We start from the raw sequence: 25,185 nt of genomic DNA on the forward strand, positions 1-25,185 counted from the left end.
TTTGTCAATGTGCCTTTAAGTTGTTAATAATTTGGTAGTATTAATATGCTATGAAGTTAGGCCAGAAGTTGCCCCTACCCACTCATATTTGGGATTATTGTCTCAGTCAATTCCCTGAAGTACAAAACTCAGGCCATGGATGATGGTTCCGAATGCATATTGACAAATTGTGAAGCTTGCATTGAAGGTAACTTTGGATGAGATATTTCTTCTGAATAAACTTTTGGAAAAGTGATCTATCTTTGGCCGCTTGAATATAACCAGTGCCTTTATTATGACTAATACATATTAATGTGGAAGAAAGAGATCAATTAAGACAAAAATTTCCAACAGGAAAACATAAATACATTATCTTAATATTTAAATGCATGCTATGTAAACTGCCTTAGGCCATTATTTTAATAGCATAGTAACTCCCAGTTGGGAAAGGTAAAATAATTACCATGAAAGAAAGAGGTCTTTGTCCCACACTTTGAATTAAAAATAATGCACTCGATTGACTTTTGCATAGTCCTCTGCATGTGGGTGTATGTGTCTGTACTGATTGAAAATTTTAAAAGATTTTTTTCTACCTCAAACAATCTAGTAGGCTAAAGCTACAATGAACATAATTTTAGTACAAATATAGGACAAGAACATACAGATAAATAATTCTGATAATCTTTAAGGACTCAAAAACCTGAGAGCAGTAGCATATTTGATTTAGGTTCAGCAAAAGTCCTGGAATAGCAAAAACCTATTAATGTTTTCAAGAAACCTTTTAAGCCTTTGCAAAGCTCATCAAATCAAACATGATCAAAGTCCTAAAAGTATATCATATAAAATATGGAAGCAAATCAGGAAAGCAGCATACTACATAAAATATCAAGTTCATTTCACATCAGTTTCATAAACCAGGTTCCCTAAACAGTTTTGTTTTCTTTTATCATCAAGTTGCCCTAGTACAGATGATGGTTTCAATTAGATATGGCAACAGTATTCTAAAAGCCCAAAGAAATAAGTAGTGTGATATATTAAACTCTAAAATTTGACTTCACTCATATTTTCCTCCCTATCCCTTTCTGTATTTTTCTAATTTCCAAGAACGTGTATAAGAAGAAAAAAATCCACATTTTAAAGCCTTACTATTACTGGGAGAATAATAAGCTGATGGAAGCTCATGCGTACTTTAGAAACCTGGCATTTCTACCTGGAGGTCACAGCTTTTTTTTTTTTTTTCTCTTTTTTTTTTTTTTAAATTCCAAGTAATTTGAAAGGCTTTAGACATACTTGCAACATCTGCAAGTACAATGAGAAGGAATCAAATGTTATTGTGTTCTTTTATTGACTCGGAACTTAAACTGTGGACGTAATTTTTTTTGGAAGCATGATAAGGATTATAGCTCACCCTCAGGACAGATTTTCACAGCATCTCTTTGAGAAAGGAGAAATGTTAGGTTGCATATGACACAGCTACAACAGTCCCTTGATTAAAGCTTTCAGTCAGACTGGGGTTAATCACTATAAGATCAGCCTGTTTTCAGAGAAAGCACCAACTATATCGATCCCATCTGCTTCCCTTACGTGAGGCTCCAGATTCTGGAAGGGTTGGTTTTTGCAGCCATGAAATAGCAACAGCTGAAGTGTGGGAAGGTAGTCACAACGCGCTGTGCTGGTGACACAGGCCCACCCTAGGCACTTGCCCAAGATAATAAGAGGACTCCACTGCTTACCTGTTTTTTGCCCCTATCTCTACCTAGCATGGAAACTCTACAAATCTCTGCTTTGTGCCCCTTAAAACTTTAAAACTGGTGGGTTGCATTTTAAAGCACATCTCTTCTAAATAAAGACAGAACTTTCAATATATTACTGTCTTATCACTAAACCTAAAAGGATTATTGAAAACTGCCAGTTTCCTTCTTTTTTCTACAATGAGGCTCCTCCCAGGATGCAGAGTGGCAGCCTGCATTTACCAAGGGTGCATTTGCCATGAACATAAGGAAGAAAGGGGCAGAGGGCAGCCTCAGATGTTCACACGTTTTTGGCTAGAAGTGACGAAAACCTGTTTCATTCAATTTAATCTTTGTATTAAATGTTTTTATTTTAAACTTCACAAGTAAAATGCCTCTGGTGATTGACTATGTTTGCCAACGCCATAAATAATCTATTACTAGCTGGTAATATCATTGCTTCTTCTTACTCAAGCAGCCATTTGGAGAACTAGTTCTCTCTAATTATCATTAGGAGGTTAATCTCAGTCATCATATCATGTTTTTAAAGAAGAAGCATGTGAGAATCTTTATGAAGATATGGAGCAGAGAAAACTCGGAGAGGATACAGTTCATAAAATAACCCTTCTCAGGTTATGAAAGCAAATGCATATGCAAGCAAAAACAGCGTGAAGGGCAAGATAGTGAAAGGGTTTTCTTGTCTGATTTTGGGTTGAGGGGTAGGGGAAGCCATTCCATTCTTATCTCATTTGTTCAGGGTGCTTCAGCACAGGAGTCCAGAAGCAGAGAAGCCAAAGATTTGAAGTATGTTCTGAAGAAGGAGCAAGGTTTATGGATTTCTCCTATAAGAGACTATTCCAGGCTCAGGCAAGGATAAGAACAGACATTTATCGAACGCTGTGTGCTGAATGTGTCACATCAGTTATCTTACTGAATACTAATAATAACCCTTTGATGAGGTCTCATTATTCCCATTTCACAGATGAAGAAACTGGCATCTGTGGGATAGGAACTCTCTGGTTAACCACCTGCACTACTCTCTGCTGCCCTCTGAAGAAAGTCTCCTTGCTTATCTTCCCCTTTTTAAAGGAAAGGTGATTCTCTAAAAAGAGCCATTCTGACCACATCATTTTTCTAGTTAAACCCAATGCCTCTCCATTCTTCTTGGGACAAATCCAAACTCCTTACCACTGCTTCAAAGTCTCTTCAGAACGTCACCTCTGCCTGCCTCTCCAGCCTCAGTGGCTCCCTTGTTCCGACTGCCCAGAATGTTTTTAGCTTCTGAAATATGACAAATGCTTCCGTTTTAGAGGTTTTACCCAATCTGTTCCCTCTTCCTAAAATGTGTGTTCCCCTCCCTTTTCCTGACTTCCCCATCCTTCAAGCTGCACCAAAATGTACCTTCCTCAGACAGCCCTTCCCAAGTCCTCTAATACACACTTCCGGAGCTGGAATGTCCAGTGCAGCGGCTACTAGCCAGATGTGACCACTGAGCCCTTGAAACGCAGTGAGTCTGAAGGGAGATGTACGCCTGCAAACACATGCCCATACATGAAGGTGAAGTACAAGCAGCAGCATGCAAACTATATCAGTAATCGTGTTTTATTAATGCTATATGTTGAGATGAGAATATCCTGAGTGTGTTAGGTTACATAAAAATACGTTATTAAAATTAATTTCACCTCTGTTTACTTTTTAAAAAATGTAGCAACCAAAAATTTTTAAATTACACATGTATCTTGCATCCTATTTCTGCTGGATCGTGCCATGACGGAGTGTTCTGCTGGTAACACACATTACAGTTGTAATTACTTGGTTACTGACTTTTTTTTTTTTTTAACCAGACTCTAAGATCTAAGCAGGCGGATCATGTTTGTCTTATTCCCCTGGTGCTCCGGTGCTCAGGCACCTGGCATACAGCGTGGCTAAATGGAGGTGTTGAAACAATAAAGGCTAATTGAAGGTGGGGATCCATTAGGAAAAGGGGAGAAGAAAAATGCCGTCTCCTTTGGCACAAAATGTGAATGTGGCCCTTTAATCTTAGAGAAGAAGAAAGCAGATGGTGATGCTGAATTTGAGCTAAGATAATTTAAAAATATATTACCAGAAGTTTTTGAGATCTATTGCAGAACATGGTGGCTCCAGTTTATATTAGGTAATTGTGGTGCAAAGGTAGTTGTGGTTTTGCCATTAAAAGTAATGACAAAAATTGCAATTACTTTTGTACCAACCTATTGTATATTTCAAGATTGCTAAGAAAGCAAATTTCAAATGTCTCATCACAAAAGAGGGATATGTTAATTCACTTGATTTAATCATTCCCCATTGTATACATATATCAATATATCACATCATACTCCACAAATATATGTCATTATTGCTTGTCACTTAAACTCTCTGAAAACTACAGAGCACCATTAAAAATAATACATTACCAGAGATATAAATGAGGGGAATCAACTTTATCTTGTTTATAATAAAAAAAAATACTTGTTGAGAGCATACTATGTTCTAGGTGCTGGTGCTTTGTGAACTTCATATGCGTGTTCTTATTTAATCCTCATGATAAAGTGAGGAAGTAGGTTCTATTATTACCAACACATTTTTCAGATGATGAATCTGAGTCTTAGTTTAAGTAACTTGCTCAAGTCCACATAGCTAAGAAGCGGCGGTGCCAGCGCTGAGCTCAGCAGTCAGCCTGCAGTCTCCTACGCTGTGCCGCCATAACACAGCTTCCTCAAAAAGTGCAAAGAGAAATATCTGCCCATGAACACGGGTTCTACCCTAACTCCCCTAGTCATTGATGTTTCACAAGCCTTAATGATGATATCAAAAAAAGCGTTTTACCAAGTGCTTACTTTTTGTCAGACATGGCAATAGAAAATTGCCATGGATTAGGTTATTTTTCACAATAACTTCATGAAGTGAATATTTTTCATCTTTATTGCAAAAATAATGGAACTATAGAAGAGCGAAATTATAAGCAACCAAAATATACAACATTTTACAAATGGTTAAAATAACTGATACTGCACCAGAATTAAGGAATATTTGGCCATCATTACAAATAATGCTTCACGGAAGTTTTAAGATACATGATAAAAATTATGATGTTAGAAACATAATAGCAAGGGCTTTCTTTCTTACCTCGAAGCCCTACCTTGTGCAACAAGACACGAGAAATAAAGAAAAAGCACACAGATTGGAGAAGAAGAAATAAATCTGTCTGTACTTGCCAGTGACATGATTGTCTATGTAGAAAATTCCAAAGAACTTTTGGAACTAATAAGCAGGTATAAAAAGGTCATAAGATACGGCATCTTATAAAAAGTATCAATTGTTTTTCTATATATCAGCAATGAACAATTTGGAATTTGAAATAATAAAATGCCTCTTAGAACATCATCCCCCCCGAAATAAAGTACTTTGTATTAATCTAATGAAATATGTATAGGGTACATATAAAGGCAACTACGAAATACGGGTGAAGAAAATCGATGAACATCTATATAGAGACATATTCCATGTTCATAAATCACAAGACTCAATACTGTTAAGATGTCAGTTCTTCCATGCTTGATCTATAGATCCAATGAGTCTCAGTTGAAATCCCAGCAATCTATTTTGTAGATATGTAGACAAACTGATTCTGCAATTACTGGGAAGGTAGAGGAGGTAGGCAGAATAGTGTAGTAGGCTGTTCTTGCACTGCTATAAAGGTATACCTGATACTGGGTAATTTATAAGAAGAGAGGTTGAATTGGTTCATGGTTCTACAGGCGGACACTGGGCAATTTATAAGAAAAGAGGTTGAATTGGCTCACATTTCTGCAGGAAACATAGCAGCATCTGCTTATGGAAAGGCATCAGGGAGCTTTTACTCATGGTGGAAGGTAAAGCAGGAACAGGCACTTCATATGGCCAAGGCAGGAGCGAGAGACAGAGAACGGGTGGCAGGTGCCACACTTTCAGTGACCTGATCTTGTAAGAACTCCCTATCACCAAGACAGCACCAAGCCATGAAGAATCTGTCCCCATGATTCAGTCACCTCCTACTAGATGTCACTTCCAGCATTGGGGATTATAATTCAACATGAGATGCGGGCAAGGGCAAACATCCAAACTATATCAAATAGCCAACGCAACACAGAGGAACACTGTTGGAGGACTCATGCTACCCAATTCCAATAATAATATATATTCTCAGAGTATATATTCTTGATACGATGTGATGAAAACAGTAGAATGCTGGTTTTCTGCACAAAACCCATAATCCTAGTCTAATCTTAGAAAAACATTAGACAAATTCCAAGTGAGGGACATTCTATAAAATGCCTGACCAGTATCTCTTAAAACTGTCATCATTATCAAAAACAAGGAAAGTCTGGGAATTATGATAAAGCTAGCAATTAAGACAGTGAAATATCGCTGAATAAACAGACATATAAACTAGACCCACATAAACATAGCCAATTGATCTTTTACAAAGGAACAAAGACAATTCAATGGAGAAAAGATAGCCTTCAACAAATGGAGCTGTAAAAACTGGATGCCCATATGCCAAAAAAAACTGAATCTATATACAGACCTTATGCCTTACCCACACATCTCTACCTCAGAAATGATTACAAACCTAAATGTAAAACACAAAACTAAAATTTCTAGAAGACAATATAGGGGAAAATCTAAATGGCATTTAGTTTGGTGATAAGTTAGATACAACAACAAAAGCATAATCCATGACAGAAAAAACATGGATATTGGACTTGACCGAAGTTAAAAACTTCTTCTCTGCTAAGGACACTGTTAAGATGAAAAATGAAACCACAGACTGGACTGCAAAACTCATATTTGATAAAGGACTTGTATCCAAAGTATACAAAGGATTCTTCGAACAATAAGAACCAAATTTTTTAAATGGGCAAAAGATGCCTCAACAGAGAAGACAGATGGCAAACAGCGTCTGAAAAGTTACTCAATATCATTTGTCATTAGGGAAATGGAAATTAAAACAAGAATGAGATACCACTACATATCTATTAACATGGCTTTAAAAAACTGACAATACCAAGCTGGCAACGATGCAGAACAAAGTAACTCTCACTCACTGCTGGTCGGAAAACAAAATGGTACAACCACTTTGGAAGACAGTTTGACAGTTTCTTACAAAGATAAATATAGTGTTGCCACACAATCTAAAGATTGCACTCCTAAGAATTACCCAACTGATTCGAAAACTTATGTCCACACAAAATCTGCCCACAAATATTCATAGCAGTTTTACTCATAATTGCCAAAAAATAAAAGCAGCCAAGATGTCCTTCAACAGAAGAATAAATAAACTGTAGTACATTTACATAACGGAACACTCTTCAGTGATAAAGGAAAGAAACTATCAAGCAATGCAAGGACATCGAATCTTAAGTTTATATTGCTAACTGAAAGGCTACATGCTGCATGATGTCATTTATATGACAGGCTGGAAAAGGCAAAACTTTATAGAAAGTAAACAAATTGTGGCTTCTATGGCTTCAGACATGGAGGAAGATTAAATAGGTAAAGCACAGGGAATTGCTCAGGGCAGTAAAACTATTCTGTATGATACTGTAATGGTGGATACATGATACTAAGCATTTGTCAAAACTCATATAACTTTACAGCACAAGGAGTAAAATTTAATATGTGCAAATTTTAAAAATCATTTAAAAGGTTAGGGTATCCCAGGATAGAATGCATACAGTGACAAAATAATTTGACTGTATAATAAATGTATGAAATAACTTCAGTGAAGGGGGTGGCAGAGCAGAGGCCGGTGAGGAAGGTGCTGACTTAACTAAGAAATGAGTGGAGTGGAGAAACTAAAGGCAAGGACACCACACGCTGTACTCTATTCTGCTTGGTGACGTCTGTTTCCCATGGGGGCCCAGGCAAACAGTTTAAACCACTGTAAATGTAAACGGGAATGAGATGGTTAAATAAATAGGTGGCAGATGGCGCAAGCCATATTTCTTACTGCTGGGAGTGGGAGGCTGCAAAGGAGCAAGGAGAAAGGACTGGAATGATCCACGTGATCATGGATTAGAGTTGGGGAAATCAGTATGAACTCATGCTTAGCCACATAGATTCAGATGGCTGTCTGTGTGTGTGTATGTGTGTGTGTGCGTGAGTGTGTGTGTGTGTGTGTGTGTGTGTGGTGTATACTTATAGATGTGTGTCTATGCACAGGTTAGGGTGCACGCATATATTTCCTTGCTACGACAGATGACAGGGCTTAAGATATCCTAGCAGCAACTGCATGCCTAGCACCCAGATCTTGCTAACACCATTCTTTCATCAAAGGAACCAAGAATCCTTGGCAAAATGGCTGACTCTGAGACTAGAGCGGAAAATATACATGCAACTAGCTGTGCCACAGGTAAAGCAGAGCTCAAGAAAACAAAATAGAACAAAGCATAGTGACGCGAGTGTATCAAAGGAACATAGGAACCAGCAGAAAAGAGCCCCCAGTGGCCAAAGCTGGAACAATTTAAGCATAAAATTAACACGGTAGTACTGGATTATAACCCAAAGTATACAATAAATATCCATGAGTGTATAGTGATATAAAAAATGACCAAATAAACCAATCAACAAGGGAAAGGAGACAAATCCCCCACGCAGAGGAATTCCAAACAACGTAGCTATTCTGCTATCAAGAAGCTGGAGCCTAGCTCCTTTCTCCTTAAGTGTGGGTTGTGTGCACGATGACTTTCTTCCAGAGTTCAGTATGAAAAGCCAGGCAGGAGTTGGGGGAGAGTGACTTTACAGTGGAGAAACTTGCATAACACTACCTCAGCCAGATGATCAAGGTCAACATTAACAGTGATAAGTCATACTAATAGTATATATTCTTGACATGATGTGATGAAAATATGGTCTTCTCGAAACCCCCAGCCCCAGTCTAAAATTGAGAAAAACATTAAACAAATCCCAATAAAGGGACACTCTACCAAATACCCAACCTATATCCCTTGAAACTGTCAGTCATCCAAAACAAGGAAAGTCTGAGAAACTGACAGCCAAAAGGAGCCTAAGGACAGACATGGGGACCGAACGTGAAGTGGTGTCCTGGATAGAATTGGAGAACAGAGAAAGCATATTAGGTAAAAATGAGGGAAATCTAAATAAACTATGGACTTTTTTTTTTTAAGAGACACGGTCTTTCTCTGCTGCCCAGGCTGGAATGCAGTGGCATAATCATAACTCACAGCAGCCTCAAATTCCTGGGCTCAGCTGGGCATGGTGGCTCACACCTGTAACCCCAGCATTTTGGGAGGCTGAAGTAGGTGGATCACAAGGTCAAGAGATTGAGTCCATTCTGGTTAACATGGGGAAACCCTGTCTCTACTAAAAAAAAAAAAAAAAATACAAAATTAGCTGGGCATGGTGGTGCATGCCTGTAGTCCCAGCAACACGGGAGGCTGAGGCAGGAGAATCACTTGAACCCGGGAGGCAGAGGTTGCAGTAAGCCAAGATCGTGTCCCAGCCTGGTGACAGAGTATGACTCCGTCTCAAAAAAAAAAAAAAAAAAATTCCTGGGCTCAAGCAATCCTCCCACCTTAGCCTCCCAAGTAGGTAGGACTACAAGCAGGCACCACCATGCCTGGCTAATTAATTTTTTTTTTTTTTTTTTTTGCAGAGACAGCAGGCTCACTGTGTTTCCCAATCTGGTCTTGAACTCTTGGTCTCAAGTGATCCTCTTACTTTGGCCTGCCAAAGTGCTGGAATTACAGGTGTGAGCTACCACATCCAGCCTTAAGCTATGGACTATAGTTGGTGATTTGTTCATTAAGAAAATATTCTTACAAATAAAGATAAATTAAAGATGTTTTCAAATGAGAAAGAATTTAGAATTTGTAGCCATCACAACTGCTTTAAAAGAATTTCTTTAAAAAGTTCTTCAGACAGAAGAGAAATGATACCAGAGGAAAACTAAGAACATCAGGAATGAAGGAAGAGCAACAGCAATGGAACAAAAATAATTCCAGAAATGGGAAGGGACGCATGAAAAGTAACTTTGACAAGATACAAACAGCTATTTTTTAAAAATTGCAAAAATATAATAAATAATAAATTATTGCAGAAGAAATTCATTCTACATTATGGTTGAGACAATATTAACTAATTTTTAAAATCCTTTAAAAATTTAATTGGAAAAGGAAGAATATGAAACTATATATACAGTGTAAACTAAATTTTGTTTCTATTTGTATACCTGTTTTTATAAGTTAACTATATAAACACACAGAACTCTGGGAGGTAGCATGTACAGAATGTTTTTAAAAATACTTATATTTCCAAATATTCAATGTATTTGGAAAGTAGTATATTTATGATTGGGAAGAGCTAATCATTATTTTTAAAAATCCACTGTCTTGCTAGACTTCATCTTAGACTCTTGGCAGAAACACCTTTTAGGCACACAATATAAACATCAGTGACTCATCTGAATGTAAATTTGGCTCACAGACTTTAAAGACTTAAAACGTAGATTGAAAAGGAACAATTCCTGTAATATTCTAGGAAAAATGAGATTGCTTACATCATGTACTATTGAAGCTCCCACATCTAAGTAGATCAAAATACTTAAGATCAAACTTTGTTACTCTCCATATCATATATGTTAAGAAGATGGTGAAAAAGAAGATTTCGTTCTGATTAGATGGAATGCGTGGACTTTCTAAAGCACAATGCTCATTGCAATCACAGCTACGGCAAAACGTGATGTCAACATTATTCTCATAAGTGCATCTGTCCAACTTCTTCATAAACAAGGGATGAAGACTAGCCTGAAATGAGATATTGATTGCATTATGATGTTATCTGAGTACATCAATAGAAGGGGGCACGGTTTTTTTTTAGCAGTCAGCGGAATGCACATCACTGGGGAGGAGCAATGACCAGCTCCCACTTCCCATAATTTCTCCTCCTTCTGGGCACGGACCTCCCCATCATCAGAGCTGTGTATCCCACCAACACTGGCTCAGAGCAGAGGCGGAGGGGCCATGTGGCCCACCACAGGCCAGCCAGAGTCCTTCCCCCAGGCTCTCTCACTGTGGTTGCTGGGGAGGAACCAGAAGCTGTTGGTGACCATGTTTTTAGGCTGGGGAAGAAGCAATAAGAGGTAGAGCCCTCAGCTCTCATCAGCCCAAGGCTGGCTCCACACTGTGACCCCCGCCCGCCCCTTTCGCCCCCCAAGTTCCTCTCTTATTGGTTTTTTTGAGACAAGGTCTGTCTGGCTCTGTCACCCAGGCTGGAGTGTGGTGGTGCGATCTTGACTCACTGCAGCCTCTGCCCCCCAGGCTCAACCCATCCTACCACCACAGTCCCCTGAGTAGCTGGGACTACAGGTGCATGCCACCACACATGGTTAATTTTTGTATTTTTTGTGGCGACAGGATCTCACCACGTTGCCCAGGATGGTCTCAAACTCCTGGGCTCAAGTGATCCTCTTGCCTCAGCCTCCCAAAGTGCTGGGATTACAGGCATGAGCTACCACCGATGGCCTCTTATTTGCCTTTGAGGTAGCTTGATCTAGGTTTCTGCCACCTGTAACTTAGAAGTCTGGATTTACATAGTAACCTAATAACTCTGTAGCCTTGTGAAGAGGAAAAATGTTGGGGTGGGGGTGAATAATGAAACTTCTTTTTTTTTTTTTTTTACTGTAACCATAACAGATGAAATGAAATATTGTTGTCTCAGAAATCCTTCCAGTTCCGGTGACAAGCCTCTTACAGTGTGTATTTTGGTATTTTGGTACTTAACTCCAATCTCTCTCAGCACCATATTCTGAAATAATTATCTGTTTACCTATCTCTCTCCCTCCCCCATCAGGTGGTTTGCCCCTTGAAGTCAATCATTCATTGTATTGGACTTTTTGGACTTTGTATCTCCAGAGCCTACATGGCACATAGTAGAAACTTAATATTAGTTAATATAAAATGGATTAAATAGGGCCAGGTGAGGTGGTTCACGCCTATAATCCCAACACTTTGAGAGGCTAAGGCGGGTGGATCACCTGAGGTCAAGAGTTCGAGACCAGCCTGGCCAACAGGGTGAAACTCTGTCTCTACTAAAAAATACAATTAGCTGGCCATGGTGATAGGCGCCTGTAACCCCAGCTACTCGGGAGTCTGAGGCAGGAGAATGGCTTGAACCCGGGAGGTGGAGGTAGCAGTGAGCCAAGATCGCACCACTGTACTCCAGCCTGGGTGACAAAGCAAGACTCTGTCTCAAAAAAAAAAAAAAAAAAAAAAGAAAGAAAAAGAAAAAGAGATTAAATAAAATATAGTCATTTTTCCTACTATCACAAAATTACCTCACTCCTTCAAACTTTATTAATTAGAAATTTGTGACTAGGCTAGAAAAATTAATTTATCTAAGGAAAAAGGGGGGTTATTAACCCATTTAGCAGCGTAAGAAACTGTGAAAAGAATGATTGAACTAATTAAGAGAATAAATTGTTTTAAGCAGGCCATAGTCATTTAAAGTCATTGCTTCATATAGAAATAATTTGTGGGCTAAGTTACAAATAACATCCCTCTACCTGTTCATTAAATTAGGTCCCTGAGGATGTCTATTAAATAATGCTTTGTTAGCCTGGTTCACTTACTGTTTTTACTTGCAATATTACATAAACCAATCTTTTATTAATTTATAAGGTAACACCTGAAATCATATACAGAGTTAACTTATAAATATAAATGATCTTAAATCTACAACATATAATAGAGGGCCAAAACAAACCTGATAAAATACATGCTGATTTGTGTCTCATGATTTCCTTTCTTTCAGACACATTTTAATTTCATTCATGCCCCGGGCACATCCTCCTGAGAACAAATCCCCACCATCTATCTCATTACCACTCTCTAATCTAATGTTTATCATTATTAGCTATTGACTGGACCCAGGTACAGTGCAAAAGTCTAATCACACTTCATTCTTGGATACTGCCCAGTCCAGGGACCTTCAAACCAGGTCTCCAGTCCCACTCTACTCTAATCCCTCCCTCCCTCAGGTGATGGCAGTTGCATCCTTCCACGTGTTCAGGCCAAAAACCCTGAAGTCACCCTTGAGTTCCTTCTCTCTTAAGTCATATTTAATCCTTCAGAAAATCCTATGGACTCTGTTTCTAAAATCCGTCTAGAGTGCAACACTCCCCACCCTCCACTGCCACTCCACCATCATCTCTAGCTTTCCATGAAGTACACACAAGTTTCCTAGGACTCAAAGAATTTAGCAACAGTGCTATTTAAAACGAATTCCCTCCTCACCGTCCTATTTTTGTGAATGAGCTTTCCTACTGCTCACAGACATAAAAACCAAGAAGAGGAATGAAACGGATGGCAAACAGCTGTTTCCTATAGGTACATGAATTGACTTTTAAAAATAATTCATTTTTTAAAACACTTGCCAAGTCACCAGTGATGCATTTCTAGTAGTAATTTACTTTAATGTTTAATAATTCTGTACAGAAATTTATAAAATATTTTGTTTTGATAATTGTGTATAACTACTTATTGCAATAACTCAGTCTAGAATAAAAAGCACAACAAGGACCTATGGTCACAATAAATTTGAAAATACTAATGTTTAAATGTAAGTACATATTTTTAATATATGTTCAGTATAAGGGTGATCCATAAGAGACTTTCAATCACAAACATATGCTAACATAAAACTACCATATTAACCCTGGGCAGCTCATATTTGGACAGTTAACATGAGTGAAAAATAATCTTCTATATAAAATGCTGCTGTGTTTGAGTCTTTGTTATTTTAGCTGAACTTGGATGATAAAGTCATCTGGCCTAGAAGACAATATGCTACAATAGAATAAAATTCTATGGAGGAACTAGAATGGGGATATAATTTAAACAAGAAAAAAGAAACAATATAATGTAACTATTAAAAACCTTGTTCATATATTTTTTAAAATGGCAAACAACAAATTATTTCTCACCATGTGTGGTCTGATATACAGTATGGATTCCATAAATACTTGCTGATTAATAGGCTCATTTCTCAAGAAATTTACAGGACTAGAACTCAACCTTCCGTACGGACTTGCAGGCCAGACTGTGCTGCATTTAGCAAAGTCAAGTATCAACACTATGTGAGAATGGAAGCCTACATATGTGTACATGTGAACAGATGAATGAGTGAATGAGCTGGTTATTTTGATGGTTCCAAAGTACTAGGAATCTTACAAACAAAAATAACATTTACTACTAATATTTCCACTTTTCATCCAAACATCTTGTGCCATGTAACTAAAATTCTAAGGTTAGACATGCACAAACATGGGGAATGGCCACCAGAGGGAGCCCACGTGTTTTTCTGAATATGCCAGACACCAAATTGAGAAAAAGGAAGAGAACACACACAAAACATAAAGCTGGGGGTAGGCGGGTAGGGTGGTACAAGGAGGGCCGGGAACGGGAAGGGGTAGGGGAAACATTGCCTGTTTCAGTCATTTAAGAGGCTGTTATTGAATGACAGACCATTTATGCATCTAGGTTACAAATCCTTTTACTAGGCAGCTGTACGCTGCAATGCTTTGACACTTATAAAAGGAGTTAAATGTAAGATCTAAAAATCTCACATACCCTAAAACTAGCCGGTCTTGGGTTGGCTGCTGTGATAATGTCCATGGCTCTCCGTTCTGCCCCAAACAAGCCAGCTGCCTTTTCCAGCTTATCTCTGTGTTCCTGCTTTCACTCTCTATCCTGGTTCATCTTTGTGGTTAGCTTTGGAGGAAGGTTTGGGTGTGGCTTCCTCACTTTGTTTGGGATTGGACTATCGAATTACAGCACTGGAGGAGCACTTGGTGTGACCTGGGAATTTCTGATTCTCCTGTCTGAGCCAAGTTATAAGGACAGTTAAATGAATGACTTTCCATTTATTGTCATGAAGTCTTCCCAGAACTGAGGATTGAACCAAGTGCTAACATGCTGCAAGAGGACCTCTCTAAGGCTTTCCAGGCCCAATCTCCACTTAACCCAGGACCCACAGGCCTGCCTCAGAGAGCCCCCCCCAAGATAGAAAAATATCCTGGGACTGAGGCTGTAGAAACAGGGTGTGATCTTATCTAGAATTATGCTCCATGTAAGCTGAGTAGAATGTTTTCTATTTGAAAGCAGTGTTGAGTTTTGGAATCCCCTCCCACGTGCCCTCCACCCCAAACCCCTTCCTGGCTTGATTTTACTAATTCTTGTTTTATGGTAGGTCAGATCACCATTTTACCAGTGAGAAAACTGAAGCTCCTAGAAGTGAGTGACTTGTCACTGGCTATTAAGTGTCAGGGATGGAAACTGACAAACACGGGCTTCCGGGGACATGGATTGTAACGATGAATGAGTATCGAACCCCATCATACGACTGCCTTTGGAGACAGACGGAAAATTATTGCCTTCCTTTTCCCTCAAACGACAATTGAGTGAAAAGCACGACAGAAGTGAATTCAATGACTTAGCTCCTGTTTTACGCAGAATTTTCACGGTATATTTTCCCAAGTTCTTTTCTCTCTGGATAGGGTAATCATAAATCATGTATGCAAATAAATTAGCACAAACAAATTGAATTCCACAGGCTTAGGTACTGGGCTGAATGCTGCTAACTGCTAAATTTAACATGCTTATTAATGCCTTGAATATGGAATCAAATCAAAAACATTCTTATCAAATTTAACAATGATACCCAATTGAGTGGGGGTGGCTGGCAGTTAGGAGCACTAGTTTTGAAATTTAAAATGACCTTGACAAACAGAAAAGGAAAAAGAGGGCAAAATTCAAGAGAAAGCTTTGCAAAGTAATTCATTCAAAAGAGGGGGGAAACAGAGAAGAACAGAAATGAGGGAGTGTTGACTGGGCAATTATACCAGAAAAGGAGCTGGAGGTCAGAGTGAACAATAGCCTCCAAATGCAATCCAGTTCTGTCATTTTAAAAAAAGAAGGCATGATTTTGAGAAGTACAAATAGGGGGAAACTCAAGCTAACTCCCCCTCCAGACTCAAAAGAGATCAAGCTCTTTGGGGAGAAGTGAGAAAGGCTTTATTGGGAGGCCGGGCGCGGTGGCTCAAGCCTGTAATCCCAGCACTTTGGGAGGCCGAGGCGGGTGGATCACAAGGTCGAGAGATCGAGACCAACCTGGTCAACATGCTGAAACCCCGTCTCTACTAAAAATACAAAAAATTAGCTGGGCATGGTGGCGCGTGCCTGTAATCCCAGCTACTCAGGAGGCTGAGACAGGAGAATTGCCTGAACCCAGGAGGCGGAGGTTGCGGTGAGCCGAGATCGCACCATTGCACTCCAGCCTGGGTAACAAGAGCGAAACTCCGCCTCAAAAAAAAAAAAAAAAAATATTGGGATACTGAGATACCTGTGGCTTGGAAGCCAGGTTTTTACAACTTTGAAAGGGGTCCTTAGAAAGAAGAGTGCCCAAAATAATTAAAGTTTTTCACTTCAAGCTGCTGAAATGAGCCTCAAAAGAGAAGATTCGGGTACTCTTTTCCTTTGTTTATGCAATGCTCTCACCCTGGCATATGGTTTCCCTTCCACCTGGGTAGCACCCACCCTCCATCAAGCACCCACCTGGCATTGCCTCCTCTAGGGTGCCCCTTTGAACCCCTTCCCTTCTTCCTAACGACAGCTTCACAGTCCCACTATGTGTCTCCGCAGAGCAGATCCCAGAGGCCAGCACTGGCTAAGTCCTTGGCATACGTTATCTCATTAATCCTCTTGAACACCTCTGGGGGTAAGACACTACTATTCTTCTTCTGTAGATGAGGAAACAAATGTGTAAGGCAGTTAAGTAATTTGTTCATGTTCCCATGTTAGAAAACGGCAAAGCTGGAAGTTTAATTGAAACCCAAAGAGGTCCTCAATCCCCGTCCTAAGGCCACACTGCCCTGACCACACGAGTACCCACAATGCTTCATTGTTCCTATCGTTCACGTGCGCTTCTGTCTGCCCGGCTGGAGTGCCATATTTTCATAGTCTACTATGAGGGCCTGAGATGGATCAATAAATGTTCATTGAATTAAAGGTTTTCAAGCAAGATGTGGTATATTCCATAGGTATTTCTGAGTCGTTCTTTGAAGGAAAATAGAAAAGAAAACTAAATTAAAATAAAAAGGATTTAGACATTTATAAAAACTGGCAATAGGAATTCTGAACAATTCTGGACCATAAGGTGATTTGACCATTTTCTTTTCTGAAATTTTTAAAGAATGGAAATTGTTTTTTATATATATATATATATAATTTATATATATATAATTTATATGTATATAATTTATACATGTATAAATATGTATGCATGTGTCTATATATTATATATATATATATATATATATATATATATATTTATATATGAGCATTTATCTGTCAAGTATCTTCAATGTAATGCCCTCTAAAGGTAAAAGAGGGTGACTACAGAATATTTAAAATCTGTGGACTCGGGAAGCCTGCCTGACACACAATTGTTGGTAGGAAAGAATCTCAACCCTAAATCACATGTCAACACTACATTAGTTTATCCAGTCTGAGAACACTACAATTTTCTCTCCTAACCAGAAGACATATTTTACAAATAATCTGTTCTGTTTTTCAAAAACAGAACAATACAAATTCAAATACATGAAGCATAAGTCATACTATCTATTTAATTCTCACAGTTAATTGAGATAATGTGCTAGCAGCCCAAAGTAACCAGTGATGAAGATAACTGCCTTCAGAGCAGGAGAAAATATTTCTGAAGACCGCAATATACTCTCCCACAACCTGAAAGCAGCAGCACCTACATTACTAATATCATGACGTCACACTCCTCGCTCCCTGCTGACAGTGGAATGATTCTGAGCCACATCTCAAGGCCGTGCAATGTTTCAAAGTGAGAGCAAGAAGCTGTTGGCCAAAGAGAAACTCATTTCTTCTGTTGTTACTATTTAACCACCGAACATTACACAGGTTCTCTTAAATATCTTGCTCAAATCAAATTCTGATTACTGAAAAGATGGAGGAAACATATTGAAATCAGGGCCGTGCAGCGTATCTCAGCTGCAAGCCTAGAAAATTGTCAGCATGGCAGCAGCATTAAAAAGTTCTCTTCCATAAGAGAGATTTTAAAATTTGTAAAGAAACAACACAGACTATTAAAACAATTACCAAATGTAATTCATAGTACTATAAAAATGATTCTAAAATATAGCAATGAACCAGAACCTCAAAACACCCCAAAGAACAACCACCCAATACATCTCCTTTCACCAACAAACTCACGGCAAGCAGGTCCGAGGAACAATGTCGAGAGCATTCAGATGCAACCAACACATGGCCTAACTGACAACAGAAGGATCAGCATTCTAGAGTATTAGCTGCATTTCCTGTTTACCATTTAGATGGACGACAACTATGCATCATCCTAAAAATGCGATGAGTTTTTACCACTGCAGAAGCTAGAAGCAGAGATGGCATTGCTAGCTTTTGTAAGAGTTGAAAAACAGATGGAATAAAAAGCAGAAAGAAATTCAGCAAGGACACTCTGCCCCATAAAATGCACAACTCACAAGTACAAAAACAAACATTTCTTCAGAGACTGGGGAGCTGAAGTTGTCCTTGGCACCTTCGACAAGAAGTCTCGGTGTTTTCTAGGAGGTGGGGCAAAGTAAGTCCTGGCTCGGGGGCTACACTTTCTAATCAGCCAGCTAATGAAAGCAGTATTTACACACTACACAACTCACAGGATTGGGCCAGCACTGCTAATCTAATCTTCATTTGGGCGATAAGCAATGCAACGTGTCCTTCAAAATCAGGACAAGCTGGATCAAGATTTTCAAAGCTTCAGCATTTTGTGGTTTTGCCCTCCTATTAGAGTTTTGTACCCTGGCCAGTTACACATAAGTTTCAGAGTGGTAACGGCACCGGTGAGGCCACTGGTGCCCTAGAGCAGAGGGACACAGCTGCCAGGGACACACCAGTGACCCTGGCTAAGGTGTCTTCAGAGGCTCTGGGGCTGTATCAATCATGTTGTAAAGCAGGGTTTTAAAAACTGTATTCCATAGAAAACAGTTTGAATTCAGTTGGTCTTCAAAATGTAAAGTTGAAAGGGTTTATATAGTCTTATGGGATTTTCTTTGGTCAAAATAATTCACTTGCTTTATTGGCTCCATGGTAGTTTATCTTTTCTCTCTCTCTCTTTTTTTTCTCCTCTCTCTCTCTCTCTTTTTCTTTTTCTTTTTGGAGATACGGTCTCGCTCTGTCACCTAGGATGGAGTGTAGTAATGTGATTATGGCTTGCTGTAACCTCAGCCTCCCAGGCTCAAGTGATCCTCCCACCTCAGCCTCCTGAGTAGCTGGGAGTACAGGTGTGCTACTGTACTAATGTGTGTGTGTGTGTGTGTGTGTGTGTGTGTGTGTGTGTGTGTAGAGACAGAGTCTCACTATGTGTCCAGACTGCATAGTTGTTTTTCTAACATTTTTCTCGATATCCTATAGGTTCCAGGGTCCTGCGTCATCTAACATTAAATGATATATCTATCAATTATAATAAAGAGTGGGTAAAATAATCCAGCAAGTAGCTGCCAGTCCATTTGTTTCTAAAAAGGTGCGATTTATGAAAAGGAATTTCTTTTTGTGCAAGGTAAGGCTGAGTCTGAGTATAAAAAGTAGCTGGCAAAGCAGCCACAAACAGCATGTGTTGATGTCTACATATCTGATGAAAAGTTAAACATGGTGATTAACAAAATGATGAGGAGAGGCTGGAAAGGAGAATGTATTTTTTTCCACAAAGAATCTGTTTGGACACTGAAACAATGGTCTAAATGCTTTTATTGTTGTTTTGAAACATAAGGGGAATATACTATTGCCCAGCATGTCGTTAAAGAAAGTAAAGGATAAAAGAAACCATCATAACTCAACTTGTCTCCTACAAAGGAAACATTTTCTGCTAACACCACTTTAAGGCTCTTAGGTTCCTTTTTATCTTTCTAGAGCTTCGACTCTGCTCATGAATGCCTTTCATCTCATTTGCTGTACTTTGAATGACGGCATTGGAGAACTTTCCTAATAACACATGGTGAGGATACATCTACTCTTTGTGCTAATAGAGAATTCTCTGTTTGCTAGAGAATGTGACCTAGAATAGCCTAGACAAATACAAATAAGTATGTACTACTACTACTAGTATTAGGGAGACAGCCTGCCCTGTTCCCCAAATCTTTCAGAACAACATGTTAACAGTTCATTGTATCTGACAAGCTCATTGTTCTGCAAACTTTAAATGCCTATTTTGTCACCAAGTGAGCTACATGATGACAGCTGTTAGGCCCCCTGCTTAGAGCCCTGTGCCTGTTGTACCACTGCAGGGGGTCCCACCTAAAGGTCACCGGGTGCCCAAGAGCAACAGCGCTTCCTTTTGAAGCCTAGAACATTTCAGCCCTCCCAGGGCTTGGACATTCTGTGAGAGCTCCCCACATCACTGACAGTCCCTTGATGAAGAAGTACAAGGCCTTTTTATCATCTTTATTTGGCAAATCATTTGTGTATTATGTGTTGTAGGATGGATAATTTGGGACATCCGTATCCAAAATGGTGGCAAAATCAGTTTGTTGCTTAAGAATCTTTATGAGCCTGATTATCTAGAGCTTGACTCAATATACAAAGGTATTTTTTATGACCAAATATCAATGGCAAGGTTCACTGAAGAAGGGACAGCCATAAAAGGCAGAAGGACAGTACCTTATTAAAGGATAGGATATTTTTCAGAGGTGAAGAGTAGTTGGAAGATGATACAAGACTAGAGAAAAAGAAAATACTAACCATAAAAAAAGTCCCAATGTTTACTAAGCCTGCCTACTCTACTTGTCTGTGCTTTCTCCACAGATTATCTCATTCAATATTCCTAGTTTCCTTTTAAGGTAATATCCGCATTTTAAAGAGGAGATGAGGATGTCTAGACAAATCAAGTAGCTTGGGCAAGAACATGCAGAGAGGATCTGAAATCCTTTGCTGGACCAAACAAAGTAAATTTTGGTGTGACATTTGAAGTGGCATTGCTAGGTCTTAAACCCAAGTTTGGCCAGGTGTGGTGGCTCACACCGATAATCCCAGTCCTTGGGAGGCCAAGGTGGATGAATTACTTAAGGTGAGGAGTTCAAGACCAGCCTGGCCAACATGGAGAAACCCCATCTCTACTAAAAATACAAAATTGGCTGGGTGTGGTGGTGCATGCCTGTAAGTAATCCCAGCGATTTGGGAGGCTGAGGCAGGAGAACCCAGGAGGCAGAGGTTGCAGAGAGCTGAGATGCACCAATCACTGCACTCCAGCTTGGGTGGCAGAACGAGACTCCATCTCAAAAAAAAAAAAAAAAAAACAAAAACAAAAACCGAAAAACAACCCCCGCCTCAAGTTTGTAGTGGTATAGCAGTGAGCTAGAACTCCCAAGTCCTTTTAAAACCAACACTATCAAAAGAGGAAGAGCCAAAGAAAGCCAGAGCCTGATGTCTGAGAAAGGATACAGAAATCATCTAAACTGAATTCAGAGAGTATATCTTCCCACCGACACGGGACTGAAAGCAGAGAAAGACAAGGGTGGCAATTCTGTAACATTGCCACTTGGGTACAGCAATCAAGGGACACAGTTATAAAGTGACACATCTTGAGAGCCAACCAAGCAGTGCTTCAGATCAAGCACTGCGCACTCCTGTCATTCACCCTTCCATGTTGTTGTGCCCATTTAGATGCTAGTTAATAGAATTAATAATATTAGTATTTGCATGCAAAGGTATGCCACTAAACCATGACCACTCTTGGAATGTTTGCTATTTATTGGTGAAATCTTTGTCCTAAACCTTCTACTCTTTTAATATATTTTTATAGAAACAATTACAGCAATTAATTATTTTCAGTTTCCAAAGAGAAATGTTGACACTAGTGCACTTGGATGGAATTAGACAGATTCATCAACTGACCCTGAATTTCACAGTTTGTATTCCTACTAAGGAGAAACAACTAGTTTTCTACATGCGACTAGGCTAATGATTTGTTTCACTGCCATGTACACATCGTGGGAAAAAGAAAAAAAAAAAAAAAAAACACTTAGCAACTGTAGCATTTGCCCCTAGGATAACCTTTCTTCAGACTGATTAAAATCAGGGACATATGATGACCATGTCAGAGCAATCAACCTTCTCCCCTTGCTATTTCAAAGTGACTTGCCAAAGATGCCAGAATGAGATTAGAAAAAATATTTATTGCTGTGTTGAATGTGGGTTGAGAGCTCTCTTTGCTGACAGGGTTACCATGATTACTTTTTACCTTCTAACAATTTTTAGAAGATAGAGAGAGCAGCTACTCACGTTCTCCTTGTCAGGAATCCCTAAAGGAGGAAAGAGACAGAGAGAGGGCATGAGTTGTATAATCAACCAGTAAAGTGGAATTAAAATTTTGTTGAACCAAACCAAGTACAATTTCAGTGTTTTCAATTTGCATTTCCAGGAAAGCTTACATAATGTTGTGTAGAAATATAAAAATTGACATAATGCTGCTTAAATAAATCAATGAATCAGGAGCAGGGCCACATGCCCAGACACCAAAACCCAGGCTTATTTTGCTTCTACCGTGTGCTTTACTTTCACAGAGGTAAAACCCCATGACTGATTCATTTTCACTATGAGAGCAACTAATTTCACTGATTTAGGCACCAGAAGACTCGGAATTTTGGACAGGCACATCAACTCCTAAGCTTTACCTGCTATGATTTTACTTTGCAAACCACTCCACTTGGCTCCAGTGATTTGAAGCTGGGGCAAGTAGCACATGAAAGACATTGGAAAACAACTTCCATCGTGAGCAAAGCAAACTCCGGCTCTCTCCAAGTCAAGTCTGAGCATGGCAGAGGCTTGTTTCCGGGGGTATCTCAGTTTTCTTAGCTAGAGAGCTAATGACTCATCCATTCCCTCATTTGTCATTGATTATAAACATTGCATGAGTATCTACTACAGACAGTCCTGTTCCTTTTCACCTCCTTCAGGCTCCTCTCCTGACTGACATGGTAAGGGTGGCTATACCATACTGGGAGGTTCACTGCCCCAGCAGGGCTTAATGCCTCCAGTTTGGCAGGTGCAAGTGACCTTATCTAGAGGAGACAGAAGTACAGGTCGTTTTTACGGGTGGCTGGCACCTATTCTCAAACTAGTGGAGTAGTATGAGATGGTTTGCAACCAAAAAAATATATATATATATACAGTAAATCAAAATTCTGTATAAACAGGACATTTGGTTTTTACACAAGGGGTTACACAGGATTTACAATATCAGCATGAAAAGAACTGAGTGCTGGCTGGATGCAGTGGCTCATGCCTGCAGTCCCAGCACTTTGAGAGGCTGAAGTAGGTGGATCTCTTGAGCCCATGGGTTCAAGAGCAGCCCAGCCAACATGACAAAAACCATCTCTACAAAAACATTAGCTGGGCATGGTGGTGCATGCCTGTAGCTACTTGGGAGGTTGAGGTGGGAGGACCACCTGAACCCAGGAGGTTAAAGCTGTAGTGAGCAAAGATCATGCCACTGCACTCTAGGCTGGGTGACAGAGTGACATCCTGACTCAAACAAACAAACAAACAAACAAACAAACAAACAAACAAACAAAAACAAAAAACCTGAGTGCTCATCCAAGTAGGCAGTAGTACAGAATGCAGGAGTGAAGACGAAAAAGACTTGGGAAACATTCCCTGATTAAAGCTTTGACCTACACCTGGGACCGCACAAGACATAAAAACCCAGGCAGGAAAGAGACAGAGGAGAGCTATTCTCTGAAGCAGAGAGTATTAACAGGCTCGCCATCACTTCCCAGGTCTGTCAGAAAGGGAAAGCATGGCCTCAGGTTGGCACTCAGAAGCTCATCCTGAATCCTCCATCCATCTATCCAGCTCTCCACCAACCATCTGAAAGAAGTAGGGTTGACGGTCACAGGAGCTTACTGTCTAGCAGGTTCAATAAGATAAATACACAGTTGCACAAATCACCACATATGAGTAGCTGGAAATTAGGTATCTGTAGAGAAACGATATTGAAAAGGTGATTTGAGGCTATGCAGGAACATGACAGTTGGACTAAAACATTTTAATAGTCTTGGAATTTCATGTTCCGTGGCAGGCAATGGACGATCATTGAAAGGTTTGAAGCAGCAGAGGGATATGATCAGGAGAAAGGGAGGGAAAGAGACCGTCCAACATTAAAAGATGTTTAGGACATAAACACCAGATGCAACGGCATGGTCCTTGACTGAAGTCCAGTTTGAGCAATCAGCAATAAAGACATTCGGTTGGGAATATTTGAATATGGGTTGGGTGGTGGACGTGATTAAGGAAAATCATGCCAGTTATTAGGTGTGATGGTGGTGCTCTGGTTATACATAAAAAAGTCTTTATTTTCAAGACTGCCTGGTAATGTATTTGGTGTGATATGTATATGTGACTGTGATTAGAAGAAAATATGGCAAAATAATATTAAAATGCATATTAATTTACTACTAAGAAATATACTGAAGTACTAAAATACTGATATCAGTTAAATGAAAGTGATGAAAATAAGGCTGTTAACTGTACCATTCTCTTTACTTTCTGTATGTTTGAAATTGTTCATAATAAAAGTTAAAAAATGTCTTGGGGAAATCAGGTCTAGGCTAGACCAAGGGTGAGACAGTGAAGGTTCACAGCCAACTGAGTTATAAATCCAAAGAGATGAAGCCTGAGGCCAGGTGGCTGCAGAAGGAACCGGGAGGAAGACTGTGAACACGCAAAGGAAGGGCCAGGCCCGGGTGAGCCTCTGGCCTCCAGGGGCAGTGGCGAGAGAAAGGAGGCGTCCAAAGGAGGCTGAGGTTTGGAGCCGGGCACAAGAGAAGAACAACGGAGTTGTCGGAAATGGGCCTCTCCGGAGGGGCTGGTTTCTCAGGAATCAGAATCTGTTCCCAAATCTGTTCCCTTATCAACATTTCCAGCTTGCGGGGCCAGCAGGACATTCAGGTAGAAAGGGAACCCAAGGTCACCAGGAAAGTCAGGCTTCCCCTGGGAGGATGAAGCAGGGGTGTTGCTTTGGGAGGTGTCTGTATCGGCTGCTGTAAAGCATTGCCGTGGAAGAGGGAAGATAAGTATGGAGGAGGAAAGGGAAAGAAGCCATGGCTCAACTCCTCGGTAAAGGGAAGGGAAGGGAAGAAGTACCTACGGAAGAGACCAAAATGTGAGTGGTCAGAGAGAGAGGAGGGAGCCGGGATACCACAGTGGCCCCCGGCAGCCAAGGCGAAATGGAGTCTGGTCGTGGACAATGGGAACGAACCGGTCTGGTTATTGGTTGGTCACTGGTAACTTTGAGTGGTTTTTTTTTTCAAGAAGGATGGGGCAAAGCCAGACTTCGAGGAGTTGAGTGAAGAGGGGTG

General features: G+C 39.9%; 1 protein-coding gene across 6 annotated transcripts in view; it reads right to left on the bottom strand.

Moving 5' to 3' along the window:
• RAPGEF4 (Rap guanine nucleotide exchange factor 4) overlaps positions 1 to 25,185 on the bottom strand; it is a 329,303-nt gene that overhangs the window by 108,253 nt on the left and 195,865 nt on the right. For all 6 annotated transcript variants that reach the window (XM_039469846.2, XM_010352028.3, XM_074399463.1 and 3 more), the window contains one exon: positions 22,109 to 22,128. In XM_039469846.2, coding sequence (XP_039325780.1) covers positions 22,109 to 22,128 — 20 coding nt within the window. The remainder of the gene's footprint in view (positions 1 to 22,108; positions 22,129 to 25,185) is intronic.

The sequence above is a fragment of the Saimiri boliviensis genome, chromosome 5 (genome assembly GCF_048565385.1).
Source record: "Saimiri boliviensis isolate mSaiBol1 chromosome 5, mSaiBol1.pri, whole genome shotgun sequence".
Lineage (NCBI taxonomy): Eukaryota > Metazoa > Chordata > Mammalia > Primates > Cebidae > Saimiri > Saimiri boliviensis.